Here is a 27,484-nt window from a genome sequence, read left to right on the forward strand (position 1 = left end):
CGATGTGGCATCGCTTCAAAGGCATTTAAGATGTTTTCACTTAATTGCAATTATTTAATATTATTGCAGTCTAATATATGATCGAGTTTGTGAATATTTTAATTCATTTATTTTGTCTACTAAAAGGTGAAACACTTATGAGAAAACAATTGAATTGAATTACTAATTGTAATCAAAATAAATTAGTTTGGTTTTATATAAATAAAATAAAATCACATCTTCCAGACGCAGTACAGTGGAAACATTTTGAATCTGGCGTAGAAACCAAAACAAAACATTTTGGGAACACAAGCAAAATGGATTCGGAAGCTGCGGGAGCATTCCTCTCCAGAGAGCAAATCATAGGGATACTGAGCGAAGTGCCAGCGGGATTCATAAAGCCCACGGATCCGCCCGCACCAAGTTTGCCGCCCTTCAAAAAGCTCGGCGTTCTCGTGGACATCGATGACATCGTGGGCGAGCACGATGCGGCGGCAGCTAGGATCAGGGACAACATGGATAAGGAGCAGAGCTACAGCTGCGTAGAATGCCGAAAATTGCTGCCCACTGCCCATTTACTGGACCTGCACATCACCGAACAGCACGATTGCTATTTTGCCGCCAGCGTGGAGCGCGGTGACAAGCCCATGTTTTCCTGCTTTCTGGAGGAGTGCACCGTCAAGTTTCATAGTGCCCGGCAGCGCAAGGACCACTGCATCATAACGCACAAGCTTCCGGCGAACTATCGCTTTGATCATAGCAAGAATAGTGGCAAACAGAAGCATCAAGCCAAAAGCAAACCCAACTCCATGGAGGTGGACGAGGTGACAGAGGAAACTAAAAGTTTGCCCTACGTCAAGGCCTTCAGCTTTGGACACCAAACGCACAGGAGTTTCTACACCCGCAAGGATCAGAAATCTGGCGAAACCCTGGACAATGTCCAGGCCATGAAGGAGGCCATTAACGACATCCTCGATTAGATTTGTACAACTATTTATTTTGCGAATGAAGCAGCATTATCATTATCCTGGTACAACTACATTAGTCTGTTAGCGGAAACATTCTACATCATTTTGCCTTGGCGCTGGGCCTGTAAATAAACGAAAATCGGTTTTATTGTTGATTCCGGGCTGTCTTCTTCTTCTTCGCCAAGTGGGATTACTTACTTTCCGGTATTGGCATTAATATAATGGTAGGCAACCACCAGCAGGAACAGAAACACGCCCAGAACGTTGGAGAAAATGGCCAGTTGCATGTCGGTGATCATTTTGCAGAGAGTAACGTTCTATGGATAAAAACAAACTAATTGATTAGAACGAAGTGGGCGAGTGACACGTCATGGGTGCGGCGTGGAAATTGCGATTTCTGGGCTATTTTTGTATTCAGCAAGATGCGACAAGGGATTAAACATCTTATTTGTCGGTTAACTACTCCGATTGTTTCGTTTGCGTTCATTAACTTCAGTTTAATACCTTTTTCAGCGAAAAAACGAGCCGGTTTTTATTGTGTACAAATATTTCAGCGTGACCGTAGATCGACCACTAAAATATACCGTTGGGCTCGAGAACCATAAATAATACCAAATATACCAAGCCGGATATTTAAAAAAAAATCGTTTTATTTTCTTTTTGGAAATTTCAAATTTATGAACCTTATTAAAATCAAAAGGGTCTAACCATAATATTTTATTTTTATTTCAACATCCCCCTGTGTTTTTGCAAGTTTATAACTCGGTCATTATTCCCTTTTTCATACAAATAAAAAAACCATTTCCCATTATTCTTATTTCTATTTTATTTTCATAAAAATGTTTAGCGAACAATTGTAAATTCTCGCCAAACATGATAAATTAATATATTTAACGGTCATCTTACAAATATTTTAATTATCTCTTCGTATCCAAAGCTTAAAATTAGTTTACATAATACTTATTGCTTCCATATATTTTTTGCGCAGCTCTGTTTTAAAGGTCACTTGTTTTGTGGAAATTGTTGCGTCAGCTTAAAATATTCAGTATAGTACAATAGCTGCCGTCATACACAGATCTCTCAATTGCTCTAGTTTAAATATTAAAGAAGGCACTCAAGTGCACTTGCAGCTAACACATACATTCACGCTCAGCTCTTAAAATGCCAGTAAAGGAATAAATTAATTGGGATCTCGCAAAGCTAGGCTTCACTGTCCCCATAAAGAAATCCGTAAGAACGTCGAGTCCTTGGTTCGACTACAGCTCGTGGAACTTGTAATTGCTATTTTGCACTCCATCGGGTTAGTTTGTAGTAATCGTTATGGCCTGGGCCGGCGATGCATTAATGTCTTGCACTGTACGCGCCAAATAGGGCTTCGTGTTGGGCTTTTGAAACAAGTCGGAGACATAGTTGGCCTGTAAGAGGATAAATGTGGAAATATGTAAATATATACAAAAAATAGTAGCAAAAAATCAAGTAGTAGGGTCTTGTAAAATTGGCTCATATAAGTATGTTAATTTGTTTTATATTTTTATAACGGAGTAGGAACCAGAGAGTTCAAAATCGCAAAAACTAATAACACAATATTCTGTTCTGAAACTAATTAGCATGCTATTTCCCCAGATCTCGACGTTTATAAGGACAGATAAGCGGACAGATAGACAGACATGCCCAAATCGACTCTGCTAAAGAACCTAATAAAAAGTTTATACTTCAAAGGATCGGAATATCTTCATTCTACTTGCTAAATACTTCAACATATAATATTGGAATATCATATTGCGAAACTTTTGTACATTAGTGATCATATTGGGCTCTGCTTTTACTTTATAGAGGTATATAAAGGTATAGATTGACTAATGCACATTCTCCTACATATGAACAGCATAGATAACAGTCATTTGATGAGCATTTTGATATGCGACCTATAATTCGAGCCCAATGCCACACTCGAAACATTAAACAGCTGCTCCTAAAAGTATGCGTCGGTGTGTCCTTACCCCTTCATATCTATCTAATTGAATCGCCTTGGAATATGATGGCCGTGGCGTCCCCCTTAGGAATGTCCCCTGCCCCAAGTGAAGCGTGAAATTACAACTGGACAGCTGCATGGCCAGCTGGGTGGAAAGAGGCAATTCGACCTGGAAACGAGGCTTCGTGCTGCGGATGGCATTGATTGGCACCACACGCAAGGCACAGACACCGCGACTAGGTGTTGAGTTCTGGTCATTTGGAGAGCGTATCCCGCAGATCAATTAAGGCTAATGGCCACCACCAGGTTAGTAATGAATAGTCGGGGTATGCAGAATTTGTGATGCTTTAATTGCTAATCCTCTTTACAATGCTGATATAGGCTGATTCTGTCTGTGTCTCTGTGCTCCTCTCCTACTTGGCCTTGCTCTTGGCGGGCCAAACTGTTTGAAAGTTGAACCAACTCTTGGGCAAACCGTAGCTCTAAAAAGATGAGGGAAGTGTTGCATATGAATGTCGGCCAAGTTATGCTAAATGGAACCTTAATCAAGAATTGGGGATGAGGTGATTGCATGCATGAACCATACACAATTGTTTTCTTGCTTTCAAATGAATTCCTATCTCCAAGATATGCGCCTGATTTAATAACTTTTTACACAATCTAGACTTACCACGACCAAGGCGCATATGGAGCCAATAAGCGATCCTGCCAGCACATCGGACCAGTGGTGCTTGTAGTCCGATACGCGGCTTAGGGCTGTGTACCAGGCCACCATGATGAACAGGAACTGGAGAAGGTGACGCAGCAGCTTGGAGCCCCGCCAGGTCATGCGAGCCTGCAGGTAGAGCTGCAAACGTAAATGGGAGAGTATGGAGAACAATGAGGCTCTGATCGTGTGACTATGACAATGGACTCACCGCCAGATAGACCATGGCGAAGAAGGTGAAGCTGGAGTGGCCGCTGGGGAAGGAGAGGCGCATCTCTTTAAGCATGCGCGCCGACGATCCAACTCCCTTGCACGTGAACTCCTGGATGTATTTCCCCGCATTGATGGCATCGGCGCAGGTGGTGCCGTCGGGCATCTGGGGCTGGCACACCTGTGGGCGGCAGCAGGAAAGAAGGCATTGATGACTTGGAGTTAAGCTGCTTAGGGCCAACAAATGGTGGAGCTGGGATCCACTGGCATCTCTGCCACATGTGCAGCAAATTAGAGAAGTGACTGCTGGAGATGAGGCAACAGCTGCAGTGTTGCATCGCACTCTCTGCCCGGTTGCCGCACTTCACCAAACAATAGGGCGGCTCTGTGCTGCGGCTCCCCTTTTAAAGCGATCCCTATGGCAATCCCTGTAACGATCCCTATTCCATCTCCCCAAATGGAGCGCACGATAACCAGCTAACAAGCCACTTGCCGCCGCGAATATTTATGAAATTGTCTGACAACCAGTCAAAATATCATAAATAAACAAACCAACTGGTCTGGGCGATTGGGGATTCATTGAAGGCAGGAATACCCTGACAAAGTTTAAGTAAACAAATCTCTTTTCTTTGCTTCGAACGAAAAGTGAAGGAATGTGCCTTTAAAGGCTCTTCTGTATCTTTTACTTTTCTATCTAATACCATTTACTAGCTGCTAACAAATATATCTTTAATCTTTAAGATAGTTACTCCATTGAATAGATATGTCTTCAGAGAATTTCCAAGTATGCTGCACTTTTTGTTACCTTTTTAACTAACTAATCCATCTTAGATAGTGTATTCAACTAGAGCCTTCAACCGCACTGTCATCATTCCCCTTTTGGCCAAATACTATTAATAACCCATCCCCACATCGTGTGAGTTTTTGACATTGTCTCCGTACAAGTTCGTCTCCTACTTCGACTTTGGATTTGTCTTCGTTGTCGCTGTCAGTGTCGCCTGTCCCGCTGCACATGTTGCAGATTAAAATTAATTGGCAATGTCAGAACGGGGATACCGCTGTGGAGATGCCAACCATGGACACGCAGATATGCTGCACTTACCGCAATGAAATGGGGACGCAGTCGGCCGATGGAGTACTTGGCTATATCCGTGGTCAGCTGGCTGAGCACAGCGCCGAAGGCGTAGATGCCGACCTTCTTGTAGCACTCGATCATCCAGTCGGGCAGTTCGTAGTTCATGAAGACGTACCTTCGACTGGTGGCATTGCCATTATCCTGCTTGGCCTTGTTCTGTGAAATGATGACCTCCACGATGAGTATCTGCGGCAGGGAAAAGGAAAAAAGCAATGGGAGTGAGAGTGAGTTCCTCGAGTTAGCAGCTCGTTAAACCCTTTTCTCTGGAAGTCGTCGGGGCGCACATGCAAATATTTATGGCATCCGAGATGGGACGAATCTCTATTCTAGGCCCATTAGGGCCAGACACATGTTGTTCTAGTTTTAATTGCCGACATGTGGACAGTGGAGCATGCATGTGGTATCTTGCCTCATAGCTCCATAGTGCCGACAACTGAACTTGAGGCGATTGCGCAATCTTCGCTCAAGTATCCGACAGCTGCTTGACACAATTTCGGGCTGTCCATCAGACAACCCACCCAATCCACCCACCCCAACCGATCACTTACCACGCCGACTGGTATCACAGCTCCGATGAAGTATAGCATCCAATTCCGGACCGTGGATTCGTGGAACGGGTGCTTCAGCGACTCGTCATCGCAGAAGAAGCCCCGCTTGTACGGCTCGCCCAGCAGGAAAAACAGCAGTATGGGAAAGCCAGCTGAAGGCGAAAAATTGGAAAAATAGAAATTATAAACACCACTCCATTTATCAATACACATTTCCCCCTCATCTCAGTGGGTCATCGGGCCCTAAGTGCTGCCGCACTATCTTCTTGGGGGAAAAAACGTCATAGAGACCCTATTGACTTATGATACGACAAAGCCGACGATAAGATTTCCCAGTGACAGGCGAACGTGTGCGGGGTCTCAATTGTGGATCATAAAGTAATTCCGCCCAGGGAAATCTGTCAGCGACTTCTTCGCCTGTCCAATTCCAAATTCGCTGCCATTAATAATGACCTATACGAGTTGTGAAGCGTACTTGCTGCTGATGGATCGCCTGTCTGTCCGGCTTCTTTATTTGCTTTGCTGTACGCAGGGCGTTTATCTAGTGGATAATTAAAACTGCATTAGCCCTCCTGGCTCCAACGCTCCAGTTTGCCTAATTGCCTTTCTGCAATGAGCCATACTACCTGCAGGCGGAAAAGAGCTCGGCATGTCGATGAACTGCCCCAAGTCAGCGAGGCGTTGAAAATTGGGAAAGTTGTGCGTTCTGAAGTGCTCATCAGAGCACTAGAACTCTGCTCCTATGCGAGGAGCATGGATGCAGTCATGGACGCATGGAAGTGAAGTGCATAGCCAGCACTCGATGGCGACTTGTCTCTGTCGCTTAATTGCATTTTTTTTTTCGCCAGGCTGATCGCTGAGGTTCCACAAAGGTGGGTGACACAATGCCGAGACCCCTGACCCTATTCATTCCTTTCTTCGGCCTGCAGCTGCATCAGGTCCCAAAATCTAGATCAGTGGCATTGTCTGGATAGATTTAACGATCGGCGACTGCTTCTAATGCTGCTGGGAAAGTTGCAGAGATGGAATTCTTGCAGAGATCAGCGTCATATTACAAACAGCAAGTGGCCCATTGTTGGCCCTAGGAGTCTTTCTCCGATTCCAGATTCCTAATCCTCTGCCAGCCACCCGGTAGCAGTAAAATGTTTTTATGACTCTGCGGCATGGAAAACGAAAGTGTCTAGCAATAGATTTACCCTGATCTACATGAGCTAAAGAGATTAACTAGTTCGAACTTCACGTTCAGATGGTAAATGGGGAAAATGGAAATATTAAAAAGGGAAAATTGTGTTAAATGGCAGACACAAAAAACGAATCAATTTTGTTGGTTTTTTGTGCGTGTTTCTGTGCTTCTTTTTTCTATGAGGGTGACATAAGCCGTTTAGGCTTAATCATACCGAAGCTGTACCCTTAGCGGAAATGTTTAATTTAATTCTTTCGAGGGGGACTGCATTCAACCGAATTGTAACGCACCTATGCCGCACTTTCATAGCAAACAAAACAATACACTGTCCATTTGGTGTCAAGTTCATTTCAATAATAAAGACGCCGCCTGCTGCATAGCTACGGTGTAATTGAACCAACAGCGAAGAGGGCAACATAAACAAATTGTTTGTTAAACAAAGAGGTAAACGCGCCCACTTCAGCCCGCTCGACAATCACATTTCTTCAGAAGATCACTCTACGCCGCCGCTTTCTTCCACGATTTACCCAGCTCAAAAGCCACCGGCCTACGCGGCGGTTGTATCTTTGTATCTTTCGGATGCTGCGAGTGCCGCTCGCCGTCCTTTCAAGTTACCAAATGTTTGCTTTTAGCACGTTATCTCTGTAGTATCCCAGTATCTATTTGTTGCAAGAGCTGGAAGACAGGCAACAAGACAGTCTACTCAAATCTGACCTCAAATACGGGGCAGCATCTAATTAAAAGCGTCTGACTTGCACTTGCCGCATTAATTAGACATGACGGAAGTCAAATTAAAGCCAATTAGTGCCGAGAGATGAACTAAAAGACAACTCCGCCACTCGCACAGATTAAGGATGACTGAACTCTAGCCTCGCCAATTGATTTGATCGACGAAGGACAAAGACACAGTCCGTTAAAAAACGAAAACGTAGATTATTGATGTGGGTTTTCGGCAATTTCATGGCTGCCAAGAAATCGAAAATTATTACCAGGAATCCGCGCCCCAGCCCGAGGTCACCCGCATCTGGATATCTAAGCCAGCAAGAGAAAAGGTGTCGCACAGGTAAAGATTTCGATTCCCAATCCGATTCGAACCTTTCCCTGCATGGCGGACAGGTCATGCGTCATGAGCTGCTGGCAATTAAATGTTCATTACTTTTGTCCCAGGAATTGTAGCGCAAAAAAAACACATGGAAAATCAACATCCATCTTGGCAGGCCATGTATCTTCCTTTCCATCTGTATCTATTGTGGCCACATATCTGTATCTGTCTCTGCATCTGTATATGTTACTGTTTCTGTTTTTGGTTTATGTTTGCTGTTGGGTGGAAGGTAAACAACAACAATGAGCCAACAATTGCCTCATGCCCAAAATGCATTGCATAAATATTGTTCTTTCTACTTAGTTTTGGTCAAACTGAATGGGAGAATTTCCTACCCCAAAAGCAAACACGCGCACGCAATCACGCTCGATAAATTATTGAAGTGCAGCGGTGGCGGGGAAATATCTGGGAGCCGACCCCCGATATGCATTTCTGTGTATATTTTATGGGTTTAATGACTCCACCTCGAGGAGAAAGGTGAAAGAATCGAAGAGCGAAGAGCGGAGAGCAGCTCGTTCGCATTCAATTAACGTCAAACGGGGTTTCAGTTTGAAGTTTCTCCGGAGGTCGAGGAATTTGTTTGGTTAAGTGCCACCGACACTCTCGTCAGCCCCTAGGCCCAAAAACCACTTTATCAGCGTTTGACTAGCGTCAAAAGTAATTTACACCCGAAAATTAGCCGTCGACAGACGAGCGGCCATCAGATGCATCCTATAGATACATAGATAGATGCAAACTAATCTCGACCCACTAAAAACAAGCATCTCAAATGGATTCTTAGATGTTCCATTCCGATGCGGACCCCAAGACATTTGTAGCAGATTTAACTAATTGGAATTTATTCGGAAAACAGATCGATATTTTGTCCAAGTTTTTTAATATATTCACGGAACTCCTAAGGGGACAGTCCACTCCATATTTTGTTGACAAATCGATGGAATCTTTTTGGCTGTGGGAACTGGCAATGTGCGCACGGCACGAGTTTTAGATTAGGATATGTCTTTCGTTAGGAGTTTATTATGCCCTCTTATCTTCAACTAACTTTTTGGATTATTAATCTATTTTTATTTTGGTAACTAATTTGTTCACCTTTAATAAAGGGATTTTCGGCACATGATTCATGTGGGAAATATTTGGGTTTACTGCCTGGATTCAAAAGGCGCTTAAGGTGAGTCAACTGAGACGCGAAAGTTGGCTACCTGGCTAAGATCGTGTGTCATGCATTTATGCTCAGGTAGTGTAAAGATCCCGTTGCATCCGGCCCTGGGGAAAATGGCCCCCAGTCTACGCCAAGAATGGAGTCGTAAATTTGGTGCGAGGTCTATGGCTGATTGGCAAGACGGCGACTCATATCAGCTGCTCAAATATGGCGGTACAAGATTGCCTTTTCAGTAGTGGCAATTGCAAAAATCTACAAAATGCCAATGGGACAAAAGGCGGTACTCCGTGAGTCAGACAGGTAAGCTAATCAGCAAAGCTAAATAATGAACATTCTCAGGTAAACCGGTTCCGCTACAATGCACGCTATTTACTGGATTCCATAGAGTATTCGGGGGAGGAACCCAGATAAAGGTTCTCAAAACAAAAAAAGCTTGACTATCAATCCATGTAGATTTCTAAACCGAAGAACAATGGGTAAAGCACTGCTAGTTGAAGGTCGAGATACTTTTGTTCAAGAATATTGGTATTTCATAAGTTTAGTGTTTTTTTTTCAGATAATGGTTTCTTAACTTTATAGTGGCGGTTAAGCAATACGCTGACAAGGTGTTATGGGAAAGCGGAAAGTGCTGGTTGTGAAAATTGAGCAACGCCCCCAATCGAATGCAACAGTCAGCCCGTGCAGGTTGTCCACCTTTACCTGGCACAATTTAACTGTCTCCGCTTTTGTTTACACAGCAAATAAAAATAAAGGTAAGGTGAGCAGGAAACTGAACAGTTTAGCTACACCGAAAAAAAATGGTCGATCTCTCAAAATGCATTAGAAATTTGTATACTAACACAATGGGTTTATATTAGCATTAAATCATGTAATATTACGTTTGATTATAATGACATTTAGACTGATAATGGATCTCTCACCTTTATTTGCTGTGCATGTGTACATAAATAGCACATGACAAATAATTAAAAACCTGAAAATGGCTTAATATAGGCTTGAGTCAGATAAGTTAAGCGCCTTCAAATCTATTAGTTATTCCAACTCAAAACAAAAACAGTTTCTTCTAAGAGAGTCTAGTGTAAAGAGCGAGGGCAAGAGAGCGAGAGAGCCAGAAAGCTTTTGCAATTACATAAATCAGGATGGAGGAGTGAGCGAGAGGGAAGTACACAAAAGAAATAATAAACATTGCGACAGAAAATAAACACCGCGTGTAATGTAAATACATATTGCACGTTGCGATCGAAATTTCGCATTGAGTTTGGAGGTAAACAAGCGTAGTTGCCAAGTTAGTTTGGTTAGTGGAATTTTTGTACTTACCGCAGAGCAAGATTAATACATCCAAGCCCACGCGGCAGAGGATTCTTTTGTTGGTATCCATGGCGATGGTGGCAGTTCGTTGTTGTTGCTCGCTGTCGCTATCTCTGTCCTGCTCCTGCAGACGCACTTGCACCGAGTCACTGTAGTTATTGTTGTTGCTATTAACCGTTGTTTGTCGACTGTTGCTGTTACTTTGGGCCAGTTCTTTATGGTCAGGTGTTTCGTTTTCCGGCCGCCGCAGCGGTGTTGTCTCGCTCGCCGACGTTTCGTTACTCATTATTATTTTCACGGCTGGCGTTTTGTGGGTGCCGTTGCAAAAGCTCCAAGCTCAATCTCAAGCTTTCGCGCTCTCACCTCCTTTGCTTTCTCTTTAAGTTACTCTGCTTGGCAGTGAACTTGAGCTTTCTGAATCTGGTTTTACGTCATGTCATCTCCTCAGTACTATGGAATAAGTGAGAGAGGGGGGAGAGAGAAGATAAGTCATTAATTGAAATTGTTGAATAATGCTCGGGTGAGTAAGAAGCCGAGGAATCCCTGCCGATAAAGACAGACGGTGGTTGTGACGTGTTTCCCCCCGCCCTTCCCCTATTAACCCTTTCACAAAGATGCGTTTCCTAATGGTAATGACTGATTGAGGAATCCCATGATTTATTGGCACTCAAGTGGCTGTGCGGAGACGCCTCTCAAACGGGTTAAGTGACGTCGCTTCAAATGAACAATAAACTTTCCATTTTGTACCCTTGAATCCCATTTAAGTGGACACTGACGTTACAGTCGAACTCCCCTATCTTAAACTATAGCAATTTGTTAGTGCTGCGACACCACTCTCAAACGTCACAACAAAACAATTTAGGAAATCTAAATGTTTAAATATAGTATCAAGAACTTGAAGTCACCATGCAAACATTCTTTAAGCATATTTTGTTTTTATCTTGACTTTTTTGTTTCTAAATATAATATACTTTTATGGAATAAATACATTTATCATTAAAAACATAAAATCATAAATGTTTGGGCATGCAAGTAATTAAAGTTTCATAGAAGAATGATAGAATTTTAAATAATTTTCTTATCCAGACTTCATGGTCTATATATAAAAATAAAAAATATTAAAAATTATATTATTCAACATTTTTCACAGAAACTTTATTGAGGTTGCCCTGTGCATCTAACCCTGCATAAATTCCTTTGGTTCCCTGTTTCTCCATCTGCAGCCAGTTGAATTTCTATAATTTTGTGCAATCAACTTGGCCATGAACGGGGCGTTATAATGACCGACTATGGGCCTTCCTGAAGAACAGCTTGAGGCCCAGAGCAACAAGGCCTTAATTTGACAAAGCCACAGCTCGCGAAGTGGCAAACGTCAGTCAGTACTTCAGCCCAGCCATTTTCCAACTAGAGCTCGAGTTGAAGGAGCAAAGAACTTGTGGAGCAGCAAACAAGTAGAGGTATTGCAGTTGCTTGTCAGCTTCGATTCGATTATGGCCAGGCCAAGGCAACCGGGCCAATGCAGCCGATCAGGCAACGACTATTTATAGATAGCGAGCGATCCTCAACTCCTCCGTTCCAATTTTATGCCTGCACCGGGGGTCTGTGGTCTCTACAGATTCAGATTCAGATTCAGATTCGGTTTCGGATTCGGATTCTGCTGATGAATGTTCTTAACCCGCCCGTCTGCCCCACCGATCGACGTTCTTGGCAAATGACAAAACAGCAGGCAACATCTTAATTAAAAAGTAAAACGTAAGAAAAGATGTATTATCGAACGCGGATTGAAGAGCGTGCTTCCACGCACTTGAGATTGCTTGCTTTGAGATAACTTTTAATTGTCAGCTCGGCGCATCCGGAAATAAAAATGCCATTAATCGAGCCAAGAATAGCCTGCCTGCTTATTACAGGGGCGTCGAACATGTTGACCCATTATTGGCCGATTAATCTTTCGTTTATATCTGCAAATCTCGCCATTATCTTATCGTTCTACAAGAAGTGCGATAAAATAGTAAGTCGATGGCTGCACTTGATACCATACTGATACCAGTTGTGTAAGCGCTTCCGATTGGGAAATAGTTTAGTCATAATAACGATTTCAACATATCCCGTGATTAAATTCGTTACCTAAATAAATTTACTAAGGTAAACATTTCGAATTTCTAGTTTTCTTTTTTTCAAATTAGGCAACAGCATATAAACCGAACCATTTTTGTACATTTTAATTTATGATAAGCAGTTTGAGTCACTTTAAATGGACTACAAAAACATTATTTCGAAATTATTAAGCCATTTAAGGGTCATCATGTTTGTTAACACCACAAACCCATTAATTTAAATAGCTCATCGTGTCGCAGGACGTGTTGGCTTAACCCTGCATTACAAGTAATTACAAAATCATGATATTTCGAGGCAGCTGAAGTCCCCTCCCCCTGTTCCTCCATCATTTTAATTTCAGATTCGAACGATTAACTTTTGTCGGGCAACGACCACAAGCTGAGCAGCCCCCCCTCCCCCCTCCTTTTCCACAATCGAATGTCATTTTTGGAATATCTCAACGCGAATTAAGGTCATGCGAGATGGAAAATAAATTAAAATTCGAAATATATGCATATCGGCCAGAGAAATGCCTTACAATTTACATAAACAACAGGCGCCAGGCCGCATCATTAAATATCCAACAAGTGCACGCGAATCTCTTGGTCTGCAATCGAAATGTTCGGGTTCTTTTTTCAAAACACAAAGAACATAATTTTTCGCAATATTTTGATAGGTAGGGAGTTCGATTTCAAGGGGACCACCACCTTGCAGACAACTTGTCGACGCGACGGAAGGAAATCTACTCCAGGTCTCAGGTTCAACCAACCCATCGGTGGGCTATGTAAGTGCTTGTTTATTTGCTTTGCTAACGATTACTATTGAATGCATTTCAATTCGGGCTGAGATCAGCAGAAGTTGGCCAACATATTACACGCGCTGCGACAACGAAATCCAATACCAGTTGGCAGAAACTGTTGGCCAATACTCCAAAAGGGCTAATACAAAATGTGAGGAAAGTTACCAAAAGCGGGAATATAAAATAAATAAAAAAATAATACATATATATAAGAAAAATACAAACAAGATAAGATATAATTATACAAATACACGAGTACAATACATATATACTGCACTTTAATTTAACGGTTTTTGAAAATATGTTATAGTCTAAGTTTGAGTAAAAAGATTACAGTATTGTTTATAAGTTTTAGAGCTTTTCCAAATGCATATATCCTCAAGTCGTAGGAAATATTTGTTTGGAAAAGCTATCCAAATGCAACAATTCCGCACTATAAACATTTGCAAATTGCCCAAAAAAGTGTGCAAAATTATACGCCGAAAGCACTCAGAAATCTGTGAACAATAGTGGCGACTTGATTAATGGACCTATACTGGCTATATGTATGTAAAGTATTTAATTCTCGAAAAGATTTTGTAAGAGCTAACCACTTGGCCAGATGCCAGAATTCTGGGATGGAATTGAAATGGCGGAAAACTCTCACCGATAATGGCCATATCGGACGTGGGGGGATCAAAACTAATAAAGACCATTAAGCATGAAAGGCCAAATTCTGTTTCTGTTACTCGCCTTCATCGAAATGCGCGGCTTTTGCGTATCAGTAATTGATAAGCTATCGGTTATTTGGTTTCGCGAACTCCGCGGTCTGATTTAACGGATAGGTACGTGGAATTCCTTTTTGGCACTGCAATGGCTGCGACGACAACAGCCTTGACCATCGGGAAACAGCACCCAGTTGGGGGGAGGGAGAATCGATTTTAAGCCAAAACAAAATATGCCCACGCCATTTCCCTTTCCACTTGCATAATTTATGAATTCTCCCACATACTCGTATGTACGTACTTTTTTTCGCTGGTCTTTCGCAATTTGTTTATGTGACCATCAATTTGTGAGGCTCCACAGACACTTTGTGTTTGCCGGCCAAGCAAATCGATAAAATGGCCAAGATATGTATATCCACATCTATTAGCTCACTCGCTTTAGTACAAATAAACACTTTCGTTGTTTAATTAATTTACCTTAACCGAGCAGCAGCGTTGCGAAAGATTTTCAGGCAAGCCTTTACTGCTCCGTCATCGTTTTGGCCTTTAGGTTTTTCTTTCTCTATATTCGATTCGATCAGTGTCAACGGATAAGGGTTATAAGTACATATATACGCCCGATTTCCTACTCGCACTTTGTTTTGGTCGACTGGACGAGCGACATAGAGCATTTGAACCGAACGCGTCCGATAGAAAAAGGCGACTGTTCAGATAAGATAGAAGTGGCTCCGTGTGTCGACGCAAAAGAGCGAAATTATGTGCGGAGAGAGAGAGAGACTCTCTCTCTCAATCTCTCCGGTAATATTCAAAAGTGGACTCCGTTGATAAGGCGATAAGGAGCTTATAACAAATCCACTGTGCCGGTCCATCACTGTAAACAGACTGCTAATTATAGGAGGCTTGGTTCTTTTAGTAGTAAATAATTGTACTCCGAAAAGTTGTCTAGTTTTTGGCTCAATACTGGTTGCTGCGACTACCTGTAGTATATAAATTTGGCTATTAAAACAGAAGAATTTAAAAGACAGATATTGGGGTTTTTTTCATAATTGCACAACATGTGTCCTAGTTGTATGTTAGCTAAAGTTCCAAATGCAGTGCCTACTTCTCTGCGCATTGAGTGTATTTAAAGCTTTGATTTACTGATATGAATTTATCCGATGAATTTTAAAGCATGGTTGAGAGTGCACGAGACAGATATATTGCTATATATTGAGATGGAGTGGGTGTAAGTCATTTTTCGAATAGCAAAAAGAACAATGTATTATACTAAGTAATTTTCCTTATTCTAAATATCTGTAAAAACGATAAAAAATATATATATATTAAGAGTTGTTTAAAGGATCACTGATCAACGGTGTACGATTCACTCCCACGCTCATTCATCCATGCGGAGAGAGCGCGCTGGAGAGTTGCAATAGAAAGGCGGGAGAGAGCACAGCTGTTTGCATTCATTTCGTTACTGTATATATGTGTATTTGGGCAGCGCGGCGCTGCTCTGAAATTCGTCGCTTACTTCTTCGTTCGACGTCGAACGGTGCGGACGGTTGATCGTCGTCGGGTTGGGCAGCCGTTTTCTTTCGGTTTTATTCGTTTGCCGTTTTCGCGGCGGCGCTGCGCATGCGAAACAAATAGAAAAGCAGAACCAAGTGCTAAAAGAACTAGACCAAGAACGAAAATACCTTCGAAGTGACAAAACGAATGCAAACAGCCATAAAGTGCAGCGGGAAAATGCAGTCCAAATAAGTGCACAGATTCTTACCTCGCATTATTTACCTTTGTGCGTCGCCAGCAGTATTCAGTATTTGAGCAGCATTTCGACTCGGACTTAGTCGATCGCTATCACGATCGCTCATCGCTTATCGCTTGCACAATAGCGTTTTCCTTACCGTTCACCTTTGCGTTTACCTTACCCAATTTCGTACCGCCCACAAAACGCGTACGCCGACGCCGCGGCCTCTTACCACAGTATCGATTTGTGGGCTCTATTTACATACCTGCAGCCTTATCACCGTGCCGCGCAAGAGGCAGCGCCCATTAGCACATTCTGAAGAGGAAAGGCACTCCCGAGGATTATCCAAACAATTCGTTTGTGTCTCTCCGTCTCCGCCCGACGATAAGATGACCACCGGAGTGGCGTCCAGGCGCAATAGTGCCATTCATTGAAGCCAGGCTCCTCGGGCCCACTAAGCTCCATCAGATTGGAAACCACGAAGATTCCCCCTTTTATCCACGATGAGCACCCTGCGACCCGCCAGCGTTTGCGATACCACGCCGCTCCAGAGATTCGAGAGCCAGAGCAGCAGCGGTGAAGAGCCTTCTTCGCCGACGGCTTCCAGTATTTTAGCCGCCGCTTCAGGCGCCAATCACAACAACAACAACAATGTGAAACTTGACCTACAGCTGCCCAACTTCGTTGGCAGCTCGCGTAGTCAGGGCCCACTGTACGCGGTACCTAGCAACAAAAAGCCACCGCTGCGTGGACCACGACAAATCTTCGGAAGGATCCTCATGGACCTCTGTTTGCTCAGCTGCGGTGAGTAATGAATGACAATATCCGAGAATTAGTGAGAAGTTCCAGTGAATCATATCGGCTTGTAAAGCGGAAGTTACGCATAGATAGCTGTAGTTCAAACTTGCTAGTTTTAAGTGGAATATTTTCCTACTAAGTCACTTCCATTGTATGTTTGCGGTATTTGGACAAACTATGTTTTCTACTTATTCGGGTAACTTTCGAAATTTATGCATTTTTCGTTTGCTTCACTAAAAAACTGCGGAGCTTATCTTTCAAATAATATGCGTTATAAACAAGCCTATAAATTTTGCAAAACAAACGAGCCCATTCAAAACAAATAAATAAACAACAAAGTAAATAACATTAAATACATTAATGGTAACAAGAAAAGTACACAACTTTCCAAGATGTTCTCAGTTCTCCACAAAGGAAAAGTATATGTTTTTTTAAAAATGGGGCAAAAAAAAGTATTGTAGCATGCCTTAAATTTTTTTTCGAAATGATCCCATTTCCCTGGCACTCAACCGTTGAGAATAGCTGTTCCTAATCAAAGTCTGAAATAAATCACATTACTATATCAAGTAAATTCGTAAAGCTCTTCACCGAAATGAAAACTTTGGGAAAAGTATTATCACTTTTTTTCCCCGGCGGCCTTTCACACGTTTTATGATCTGTTATCATGTGGCAGCAATTGATCTGCTGCACTTGCCAGTCATAAACCCATTCCACATCTGAATCCATCAGCCAGATAGGATTCCGCTATCTGTGCAACAAAGCCCCCGAACAATATAATCATACATATAGACCATAGGTAGGCTAGCGCCTCTCCCCGCCTTGTTTTCAAACAAAAACATTTCCAAATTGCCCCAAAATGTTTCCAACTGTGTGATGTTGATGTGCTGGACTCCTTTGTGGCATTCTGCTGTGCGTTTCAATGCTTCCAATGGTGAACAGGCACTTCTCACCCGAGCGAACCCCAAAAGATATATAGTACATATATTTATTCGCGCATCATCGAGTTCGGACTGATTTATTTTATTCAATTTGTGGCAGGTTCTTTTTGTGAGGGGAGCATTTTTCATTTGATTGTGCTGAACTCATTTCCCCAACATCATCGTCGTTGCTATCGTTGTGTTTATACTGGTCCAATTAAGGCTGGATCAGCAGACCTTGCCCATAAATGAATTGGACACCACAACTGTGCTGGGCCACCCAAAAAGCCACACTCGAGTTGCAAGAGATACAAATGTGGGGCATATATCTTTGGGCGTGTTTTTGATATTCCTATCCTTTCAGTTGGTCTACCTATGCTGGGATTCTCGCTTTGGGGCGAAGCGTTCAAACGCGGATTCTTCTGCGATGATTCCTCCTTGAAGCATCCGTATCGAGACTCCACCATGCCCAGTTGGATTCTCTACTCGATGTGTGGCGTCTTGCCACTTTCTGTGGTAAGTTGGGCCTTATCTTAACTTAACTAACTTATATGACTAATAGATTTATCCAATATAGATGCTTGTGGTGGAGTTCTTTAGGGGCCAGGACAAGCGATTGCACAGTCCCTTTCCGAAGAGCACGATGTGCAGTGGCTATCATCTGTGCCACTTGGAGCTGCCCACTTGGCTGGTGGAGTGCTACCACCGGATGGGTATCTTTATCTTCGGACTGGGCGTAGAGCAGCTATCCACGAACATCGCCAAGTATTCCATCGGACGGCTGAGACCTCACTTCTACACAGTAAGCTAAAGAAGTGATGTAGTTTCCTTGAAAGTGTTTAACTAACCCAATCGTTGTGCTCGCAGCTCTGTCAGCCCGTCATGGATGATGGCACCACTTGCAGTGATCCCATAAACGCTGCTCGTTACATCGAGGAGTTCACCTGTGCGGCGGTGGACATCACTTCGAAGCAGCTGAAGGACATGCGCCTGTCCTTTCCCAGTGGACATGCCAGCTTCGCCTGCTACTCCATGCTCTACTTGGTGGTGAGTTTCGGGTCAATCCAAAGCTATGGGAATAGGTAAAGCAATCTTCGTCTCCTCCAGATTTACCTACATCGTAGAATGCACTGGAAGCAGCTGAGAATGCTGTGCCACCTGCTCCAGTTCCTGCTGCTCATGTTCGCCTGGTATACGGCTCTCACCAGAGTTTCCGACTACAAGCACCACTGGTCCGATGTCTTGGCAGGATCTGGCATCGGGCTGACCTACGCAGTCGTCGTGGTGCGTTCTGAAATTCGTATATCCTGAAAAGGACCTCTATAGTAACATGTTTCCTTTGCAGACTTCGACTATGTGGTAGGCTGGATCCTTGACGTTTCGCGGGTTCCAAACCCCTCAACCCACCGCGTGGAGCTGCTTTCGCTTTAAGATGTCTTATCGGGCGCAATTTCAGTTTTATCATTGTTTTAACTTGACCATGTCTGCATAGGAGTATCTATTTATCTATGTGTGAATGATTTTACTTAATAAACTTCAGTTCTATGTGTTTTACCATTACGTATGCATTGATATTTAATCGAAAGTAAATATGTGGAGTGTTTCTCAATGCTTTTATCTTTTGACCACTTATCTTTTGCACCAACTGCTTGCATTATTATTCATAGAAGGACACTCCCCGCAAAATCAAGTTTTGTTGTAAATTTTGAAATCGGTGGATTGGCGATTAATGGTTTGCTTTGCTCAAATCAATTGATATGGTCGGTGTAAGAAATTGCGAAATTAGTGAGCAAAACAAGCAATTTAAATCAAATTACACGAGGAAGTGTCCTTGACAGCGGAGATTAATAACCCCAAACTATTGCCAACTGGCTGTGGGGATTTGCAATCCAACCAAAGCTGGCCATTTGAATTTGGAGGAGACATGGCCAGATAGCGAAACCTGTCTTATGGCCACGATCCATGTTGAGAGATCTCTGATCTAAGGCTAATTAGCCAATGGCGCAAAGTCAGCGGGCCAATTTGTGATTTTTAATTAGTCTGTGGCACCTTGCAACCCCTCCCCCCCTCCCTCACCCAGATTTTCACTCCCGATCAATTTGCATTTGATTTGCATATTAAACGAATTTATTGCCCTGGCCACTCAGCAAGATGAACAGGAATCATAAGTGACCAGGAGCCACTGGAAGATGCATCACTCAATCGGTTGGAGGCGACAGCCAAGTGCCACTCACTCAGTGCGTCTGCGTTGCTGTTATTACTGTACAGTGAACACCATTCCGGCTATCAGCACTCAGGCCACTCGGACATCCCGAAAAGATTGATGTGGCCGTAAAAGATCGAAAGACAAACAAGACATCGCCGTTCGCCGGAGTGGATCGCACCGAAATTTCGTTGCAAGCCTCCTCAACAATTAACACAATTTTTTATTTCGCTTTTATCGCATAATTGCAGTCAAACCCCCATCCCCCCATTCCCCAATTTTCAATTGCCCGCATCTGCTGTCAATTTCAGCGTTTTTTTTTTTTGATTCCCGATGGCGATGTGGGGAAAGATTCTGTCAATGGCTTCAAGTTTATGACGAAATCTCTATGGGAATAGCTATTCAGAGGAAAGCAGATGCACAAAATGCAAACCGGTCATGAGGGGGGGGGAAAGGGAAAAGGGGGTGGCTCATAGTTTCAGCATATGACAATGGCCAGCGGGTTGGCAATTTTCGACAGTCTGTACTGTAATGGAAATTGGCCAGCAAATTTCAGGCGCGAAATCCATTTGAAGGCATGAAAATTGCAACAATACCGTGGAACAAAAAGGTAAATCGCACCTTTTTACCAGGGGAAAGAGGGGGTTTTTTTTATAAAAGAATTATTGCATGCGCCACAGCTTGATACCCTGTAAACTGGCACTCTGGTGGAGTTTTATTAGCAGTCATAAAATATAAAAAATACTCCCCTTACGTTAATGTTTTCCCCCATAAAATTTAACTATTGTCCGCTAGGACAGATTTTAAAAATTAAATAAAAAGCTATACAAAAAAAAATAAAAAAATAAAACCTCCAATCGAATATATAATAAATATATATATATTTTCTATGACACATATAACAAACGTGGCGCCTTGTTCGCCAACATTTACACAATTAATCATTATACGTAATATTTAAAGAATTTCCTAACAAATTCTTAGTGATTCATACATGCGATGTGCATGTGATAAAAAAATGTGATAAATTTCGTATTTAAAACCAGATATCCAATCAATGTTGTTTTGGAACTAAGACTTCTTTATGCTTAGCCAAATTGTATCACTGGATACTATATGATAATTGTTTAGATTTCGACTCATATAGAAATAAAATAAATTAGTAAAGAACAAAAGACTGTTCTTTTTAAGGTGAGATATGTTTTTTCTATGGATTGAAAGTGAACATGAACAACAATAGGGTAACAGTAAGTTCGATTCTTCATTGCATTTATCGTACTTGTTCTAGGTGCAACATTATTTTCCGCGTCGCTGGCGGGCAGAGGCCACAATTCATGGCTGCAACATAGGCGTTAAATTTGTCCGGCACGTACAGCACGATAGGGATAAAGGGGGCGTGGCAGGAGGTATCTGCAGCCACAGGACGTGGGCCGGCGTGGGCATTTCAATCAGTGCTTGACCGCAGCCTTTTGTCCCGGTTTCCCTATATGCACTACGTGCAACATGTGCAACCTCACAATGGGAGGGCCATGCAACCTGGATCATCGGGTCGACATGTCCTGCTCGCCCACATAGCCGCCAATTGTTTGGCCAACTTGCCGTCCGGGGTTTTCCCTTTTTGCCATTTTTCCTGCCGCTGGAGGCGTTGGCAATTAGCGTTGGCTCTAAACGCTTATTAATGAGTACGAGGCGAACTTCGGGGCCTCGAGGTGGTATCTATAAATCTTGTAGATGGCCGGATAAAACTGGAGTTAAGTTTAGCCAGGAGGCGTTACGGAGAGGGCATCAGATTTATGCGGATATTAGGAAATGCTCGTTACCTGGGCAACTCCTCCCCATTATTTCCCGCTCCGATGCCTGTTAACTAATGTTGCAGCATTGTTCTTGAGATATTTCCATTTGAATGCATTTTCCCCCGGCGCATTTGGCAAACGTTGTCACGATTGTAAGTGTCACATAAATAACCCAGACTGAGCCACCCCTTTCACAGCTAATGACATGCCGTGAGGAATCGCAGCAGGAGGATTCTACCAGGCCATGGCGACTTTGACACCTCTCTTTGAAAATGCGCCGCCCGGCTTGTCCAGGTTCCACGTTTCCTACTCGGTTCACTTGGTTCTCAGGCTTGGCTGGAGCTAGATTTGAAGTCGAAACTGCGTGATGCATGGGATCGTGTTGTGCAACTGGACAGGCTGCATGGAGGGACGCGGGGTGGCTACCTATGTGCATACCTATGCATTGAAAACAGTCGGAACCATACTAGTCCCATCAATAATTGTGCTACACAAGTGACTATATCTGATTTTGGAATGATGAGCTCATTAAGTGAGTTTGGACAGATACTTGTTTCGAGTTTAATTCATTCATTTGTTGTGAATACAAACTCGTTTGTTTTATATTTATCATTTGTCTTATATACAAAAAGCAAATGAAACAGAACTTGATTAGGAAGACAAGAAGAGAGCACGCTATAGTAGAGTTAACCGACTATCAGATACCCATTACTCAGCTAGTTGGAGTGCGGTATCTCTATAGAGTCGGAAACGCTCTTCCTTCCAATGCTGTGTTCTATTCAATATGTTCTATTGAAATATTCATTTTAAATACTGAGATATAAAGATATATTTTATATGATAACATGTATCTATTAGTTTTCACGTTAATATCATGTGTGTTAGTAATTCCGCCAGCTTATTAAGATGAAGAGTCGTCATGTCTTTAAGAAACCATCAATCAATCTTGTAAAGGAAAGTTGTAAATTTGTTTAACTTCCGTAACTAAAAAGTACCAATAGAGTACAATAAATCAAACATTTGGTAATCCATTTTTCCACAGTGCATCCCGCAAAGTACTTCACATGGTTGTTTGGACAGTAAACATGAGTCTGGCTTATTATAAATAAACAAGCCATGTATGCCAGGAGTGGATGAGCACAGATTACCCCGATGGGCCTAATCCCACCGAAATTGCTTATCAACTGCGGACGAGCACTCATCATCAGCCAAATGAGCCGTTGTTGGCCATTTGGCCAAGTACATTGCAATGGAAATTGCAGTGGCAATTTGCTAGTCGCTCCCCGCAAAATCTCTGCCCCGCACTCGTTTTAATTGAATAAACACAGCGGTTAGTGTGTTTACATATTGAGTGAATCAGCAGCAGTTGCAACATGCGGCGTGCAACGTGCAACAATTGCAGCTGCTGCCGGCGACATGGCCAGCGATCAACTCTAATTAGCGGCAACCAGTTGAGGAGACAAGCGCTGCGAACGGCGGAAGCGGTCAATTATAAAAAAAACCCAAGGAAGCGGAGGATGACGGGGTGGTGTCCCAGTCCAAATGGTTCCAAGTCCTGTTCAAGTGTCAGAAATATTGTCAAAGTCGCTGCTCGAGCCACACTTACAAGCTTTATCGTTCATACAGTCCAACTTCTATAGTTCACAATTGCAAATTCCTTAACTTCATAAACTGAAAAATGTGGTAAGCTATAGTTTTGATAGTGTTAAGCTTACAAGTTTTGTTCGATTTGTCAAAACTATATTTTTATGCGAAAAAGCTACTTTATGCAACTATTGGTTTGTCTGAAATTAAAGCGAAAATGAATGAATTTTAGGAAAAGTTGTCAATAAACCACTTAAAATTGAAAATAAGCATTTCTAAATATATCAGTTAACCTAAGAAGATTGATTAATATAGTGCTAATAGATTTTTTATTTTTAAAGAGGTTGGTTCGCATTACAATAGCTTGACTGTACTGGCATTTCGAATTTGCATATGGGCCCGCTGGCGGCTGGCCAAGTTGGTAGTTGGGGTGAGCTGGTCAGCTTCCCTGGTGACGTTGATGGTGGGCATTATCACTGGTTTTATGCCGCCCGTGCGTGATACGCTTTTCCTTATCGCCGCCATCGTCTGATTTATATCAGCCGTAAATATAATTGCCATATGGTATCCAAATGTGAGGCGTGACATGAGTGCGTGCCCATCGATCGATGGCGATGGCGATGACGATGTGTCCACCACTGGTACTAGCGCACTTCCTTGCCGTACGGCTGCTTCGGCTGCTGGCCGAGCACACACCCAGTGCCCAGGTATTTCCGATCCCGCGCCAGATCCTCTTCCCTGCGAGCGGCTCGCTCCGTAGCCGTGTGCGTCATGTACTGCTGATGCCAATCGCGATTGTGCGTCTGGAGCAAAGCAAAGGGGTTGGGTTGGGATCGAGATTGAGTGGAAAGGCAGTTGGGGGGCACGCGAACTCACCCTGGCGCAACGCTTCTCCATGAGCTCCTCGTAAATCTGGCGGTCTTCGAGAATGTTGTAGCCCACATCCTCACGGATATTGGCCTGTGCTTGCCGGGCGCTGATGGTGAGATTCCGTTGGATCTGATCCTGCAGGTCAGTGAGCTGCTGGCGTCGTTTATCTCTCAGCTTCTTCAGATCTTGTTGTTTCTTGAGCACATCCATTTCCGCAGCTAGTTCCAGGCTAAGAAAGGTAGTTGGTTGGATTATGAACTTTGTAAATACGAATGTGGAAAATCTTAAAACATAATCCCATTCGATTAGTATGTTAACTAACAAAGTCTCAAGGATTACTGGTACTCACGCCTGGGAACACTCCCGCTGGTCTGCTAACACCTCCTTGGCGAACTGGGCCTTCTGCTCCCGATCGGTGTCCAGATTGTGGGCTTGGCACCTGTTTTCAATCAAGTGGCGCAGTTTCAGCTCATACTGCTCCTGCTGGGCCTTACTTTCGTCCAATCTCTGCCAGACGCGCTGCCAAAGAATCTCCACACAGGCCTGGCGGCGTTTGAGCTCCTTTTTCTCCTCGATTTGATGGAGTTGAGCTTGCTTGGACTCCAACAGGATCTCCTTGGTTAGCATGTGACGATGGGCCTCGGAGTTTTCACTGAAAGTGGAGTTATTTCATATATGGAATGCCTTGAAGTTCTACACTGAAGACCTACATCTCCCTTTGCTGCTTCTTTACTTTGATCAGTTCCAGTTCGGCCTCCTCCCGCTTCAGCCGCTCCATTTCGATCCACTCGTGTCGCTTTCGATCCGCTTCATCCGCCTGCTCCTGCAGCACTTCTGCAATCTGCTCATCCGCCTCCAAGGCCTCCTTTTGGAGGAGAAGACAGAGGTTCCAACGCCGGTTGTCCACATCCGCGTGCCATTCGCGCATCTTTTGCGCCACCTGGAAACCTATTTGAGATTTTAGATTGCGCCTATCGGTTCGTGTGAGAAATTCCACAACATCCATTTTTGAGCTTCTTTAATCTAATTGTACTTAATTAAGTGAACTTTTGATTGTTTTCTGGTATCCAAGCACTGCACAATTCAAAAATTCCCATGACAACTATTTGTTAAACAATATTATACATTTTTAATCAAATATATTAAACTACTTCTTAGAGAATAGATTTTATTTTTCGAAATTTAAATAATGAAATATTGAATTTAAACTAGCTATGACCCAACTTTCAATAAGTTAATACTTTATTTGTTTAATGTAGTATATTTAGTAGTAAAATACAATAAACGTATGATTTAAGTTATTTAAAGAACATTTGTCATATTTGTCAATAAATATTGAAAGCTAAATATTGAAATTAAAAAAAAAACGTTTTGGCGCAAAATCAAACGAAAAATACTAGTTGGTTGGGAAAATGCAAATTTTGGTATTATTGGCACGCGCACCATCTGGCAACTCTGCGACCAGATGTTTCCGGATGGCCTTTGAACAGGCGTAAATTGGACCCAAATTGGCAGCAAACCCTTGAAAAGCAAGCAATGAAACCGTGGACAGCCAGAAGAAGGGGGCATTGAAGGTCTAGGCAACGCAGGAACCGAGGGATATCGCCAGCAAATTGCCAGAGATCGGAGGTAACGAACCCGAAGCACCCTGTGCCGGAGTTTGTGACGCAGTTACACAACTAAATTCTTAGTAGGCTCCCAAAGTCGGGGCAACAACAAGCTGCTAGGTGAATCAACGTGTGCCAGCTAATTGGTGCCACTCACACTGCACTCTGGAGCTCTAAAACCGAAAGAGACCCCCGCTCTTGGACCCCCTCGCAAAGGTACGTCCATCGATTCGGCGATCTATTTTTAGCCGGAAACATGCGATTGCAATTGATGATTATCGGTTTACTTTTCAGATCAGGGACACGGCGGCTTTCACTTTCGAACACATCGGCGAGTTCATTGGTCCACCTTCAACATGGTCGTCGCAGCATCCACCTGCCGCACGGAGACAGTCTTCGATTACAGCTGGATGAACGTGGTGGTCGCCTACTGGAACCGCTACCCGAATCCCTCCAGCACCCACGTCCTCACCGAGGACACCATTCAGCGTGAGGTGCGCGATGGCAAGCTCTTCTCGCGACGGCTGCTCTCCAAGACGAATCCGGTGCCCAAGTGGGGAGCCCGCTTCTACAACAATGTGCCGGTCAAGATTGTTGAGGACTCCGTGCTGGACCCGGTCAAAAAGACATTCACCACATTCACCAGGAACCTGGGAATGACCAAGATAATGGCAAGTTATCGCTTACCTACTACGATTGCTCTCAATTTAAAGAAGTATCTAGAAGAATTCAGCCGCTAGCTATTGGGCATGACCGAAATACCGGCACAATACGAAAGCATAAGTTACCTAACAGATCGATGGTCAATGCTATGGCCTTGTTTATTATATTTAACCCATGAAACGTACATATACTGAACATCGGGATGCGGTTATGATTATACTTCGATTTCTTTAACTCCACTCTTTTAGAGTGTTAAATATGTTACTTAATCTTTTCAAGTTTAATCCTTATTAATGATTCTTGTTTTTTTCTTTTAGAAAGTTGATGAAATCGTCGTCTACAGCGAGCAGAAGGACGGCAGTACTCTGGCCGTGCGAAGAGCATACATCAGTTCGCAGGTGTTCGGATTCTCGCGGGCCATTCGCGCCTTCGGCATCGAACGGTTTAAGGCCAATGGCAACAAGGCCTCCAATGGATTCAACTACGTGCTGCGGCGCATGTTTCCGGACAGCTTGGTGGGTGGAGGACATCATCAGCACGTGGTGACGACGACTTCGCCAGCTGGAGAACTTCCTGCAACGACCACCACCGTATCCACAACAAACGGCAGTCTCAACAACCAAGGAGCTCTCAAGAGCGCCGCAAAAGTGGGCTACGAGTTCTTCAAGAGTCATGCCTCCAAGATTGCGCAACTGTTTTCTGTCAAGAACTGAGGGACTTATAGCCTGAACTTTTTAAAATAGATGTCGAGTGGGATCGAAGATTCTAGTCCTTTCGGCTCCGGGATTTAAAGAGTTTGTGGATTTGACCAGGACGGAATTAGAATGACGGGCGGAGGAGTCGTGTCGCCGGCTGTTTTTAAACATTTATTCCAAAGCAAATCCAACCTCATACTTTGCTGCATTTCATTCCGTGTGTGCGCGAATCAAGCGGCTGATCTGAACGGAGACACAATTTGCTGAACACATTTCCTGCATGCTACAAAATTCTATTATTTATCGTTACTTATTTGCACTATATTATTATGTACCATTCTGTTAGGTCAAGAGCAGGAAACGAAAAGCCGTGTCAAAATTGGTATTGCTATGTAATATGTTGTATATTTTTATCAAAATATAAGAAACAAACACTTGTAGTTCTTAAAAGTGTAATAATTAAAATAAACTTAGTTTGTTAGAGAATTACGGTGTTTTTCTTTGAACTGGGTCTAGTCATAAAAGAATTTATGTTTATAGAATAAATATTATTTATGTATCTATTTTTTATTATTTTAATTGTTATGGGCGGGTATTTTTTTAGTAGTGCTTGTTATTACTGAATAGGTATTATTATTCGGTTTTCAGTGTTTACTATTTCAGTTCATACATTTTTATATTTTTCAATTGGTTTTAAAATATTTCCCGGCAAATATTCGTTACAACCAAGGCTGCCACACTTTGAACAGAAGTCAGCT

At 43.0% G+C, this 27,484-nt stretch overlaps 6 protein-coding genes across 8 annotated transcripts; 3 read left to right on the forward strand and 3 right to left on the reverse strand.

Moving 5' to 3' along the window:
* The first annotated feature begins 228 nt into the window (after positions 1 to 228).
* Positions 229 to 1,102, forward strand: LOC6733708 (protein lethal(2)k10201). The gene has a single exon (XM_002080719.4). It carries the CDS (start codon positions 297 to 299, stop codon positions 957 to 959), a length of 663 nt encoding a protein of 220 aa, XP_002080755.1. The 5' UTR covers positions 229 to 296; the 3' UTR covers positions 960 to 1,102.
* Positions 956 to 1,569, reverse strand: LOC6733709 (dolichyl-diphosphooligosaccharide--protein glycosyltransferase subunit 4). Its single transcript, XM_016167175.2, has 3 exons — positions 1,452 to 1,569; positions 1,146 to 1,264; positions 956 to 1,069 (listed from the first exon to the last, which is right to left on the reverse strand). Exons 2-3 carry the CDS (start codon positions 1,244 to 1,246, stop codon positions 1,048 to 1,050), a joined length of 123 nt encoding a protein of 40 aa, XP_016026676.1. The 5' UTR covers positions 1,247 to 1,264; positions 1,452 to 1,569; the 3' UTR covers positions 956 to 1,047.
* Positions 1,570 to 1,755: 186 nt separating this feature from the next.
* On the reverse strand, positions 1,756 to 14,606 carry LOC6733710 (putative phosphatidate phosphatase). Of its 2 annotated transcripts, none has more exons than XM_016167173.3 (7): positions 14,345 to 14,606; positions 10,280 to 10,720; positions 5,519 to 5,670; positions 4,938 to 5,156; positions 3,837 to 4,016; positions 3,590 to 3,766; positions 1,756 to 2,362 (listed from the first exon to the last, which is right to left on the reverse strand). In XM_016167173.3, exons 2-7 carry the CDS (start codon positions 10,554 to 10,556, stop codon positions 2,249 to 2,251), a joined length of 1,119 nt encoding a protein of 372 aa, XP_016026677.1. In that variant the 5' UTR covers positions 10,557 to 10,720; positions 14,345 to 14,606; the 3' UTR covers positions 1,756 to 2,248. The 2 variants fall into 2 exon arrangements, with proteins under 2 accessions (XP_016026677.1, XP_016026678.1); XM_016167174.3 differs by lacking the exon at positions 1,756 to 2,362 and adding an exon at positions 3,249 to 3,401.
* A 751-nt stretch (positions 14,607 to 15,357) lies between these two features.
* LOC6733711 (putative phosphatidate phosphatase) lies at positions 15,358 to 18,871 on the forward strand. Its single transcript, XM_002080722.4, has 6 exons — positions 15,358 to 16,400; positions 17,676 to 17,827; positions 17,889 to 18,113; positions 18,179 to 18,358; positions 18,419 to 18,595; positions 18,657 to 18,871. Exons 1-6 carry the CDS (start codon positions 16,100 to 16,102, stop codon positions 18,672 to 18,674), a joined length of 1,053 nt encoding a protein of 350 aa, XP_002080758.1. The 5' UTR covers positions 15,358 to 16,099; the 3' UTR covers positions 18,675 to 18,871.
* A 4,338-nt stretch (positions 18,872 to 23,209) lies between these two features.
* On the reverse strand, positions 23,210 to 24,889 carry LOC6733712 (cilia- and flagella-associated protein 53). The gene is made up of 4 exons (XM_002080723.4): positions 24,472 to 24,889; positions 24,111 to 24,413; positions 23,768 to 23,990; positions 23,210 to 23,694 (listed from the first exon to the last, which is right to left on the reverse strand). The coding sequence occupies exons 1-4, from the start codon at positions 24,765 to 24,767 to the stop codon at positions 23,536 to 23,538; spliced, it is 981 nt and encodes a 326-aa protein (XP_002080759.1). The 5' UTR covers positions 24,768 to 24,889; the 3' UTR covers positions 23,210 to 23,535.
* Positions 24,890 to 25,104: 215 nt separating this feature from the next.
* Positions 25,105 to 27,212, forward strand: LOC6733713 (protein preli-like). 2 transcript variants are annotated; one of them, XM_016167714.3, is made up of 4 exons: positions 25,105 to 25,390; positions 25,453 to 25,584; positions 25,663 to 26,039; positions 26,349 to 27,212. In XM_016167714.3, the coding sequence occupies exons 3-4, from the start codon at positions 25,725 to 25,727 to the stop codon at positions 26,742 to 26,744; spliced, it is 711 nt and encodes a 236-aa protein (XP_016026682.1). In that variant the 5' UTR covers positions 25,105 to 25,390; positions 25,453 to 25,584; positions 25,663 to 25,724; the 3' UTR covers positions 26,745 to 27,212. The 2 variants fall into 2 exon arrangements, with proteins under 2 accessions (XP_016026682.1, XP_016026681.1); XM_016167713.3 differs by having other exon boundaries at positions 25,456 to 25,584.
* The last annotated feature ends 272 nt before the right edge of the window (positions 27,213 to 27,484 follow it).

Source organism: Drosophila simulans, chromosome 2R (genome assembly GCF_016746395.2).
Source record: "Drosophila simulans strain w501 chromosome 2R, Prin_Dsim_3.1, whole genome shotgun sequence".
In the NCBI taxonomy this organism is placed as follows: domain Eukaryota; kingdom Metazoa; phylum Arthropoda; class Insecta; order Diptera; family Drosophilidae; genus Drosophila; species Drosophila simulans.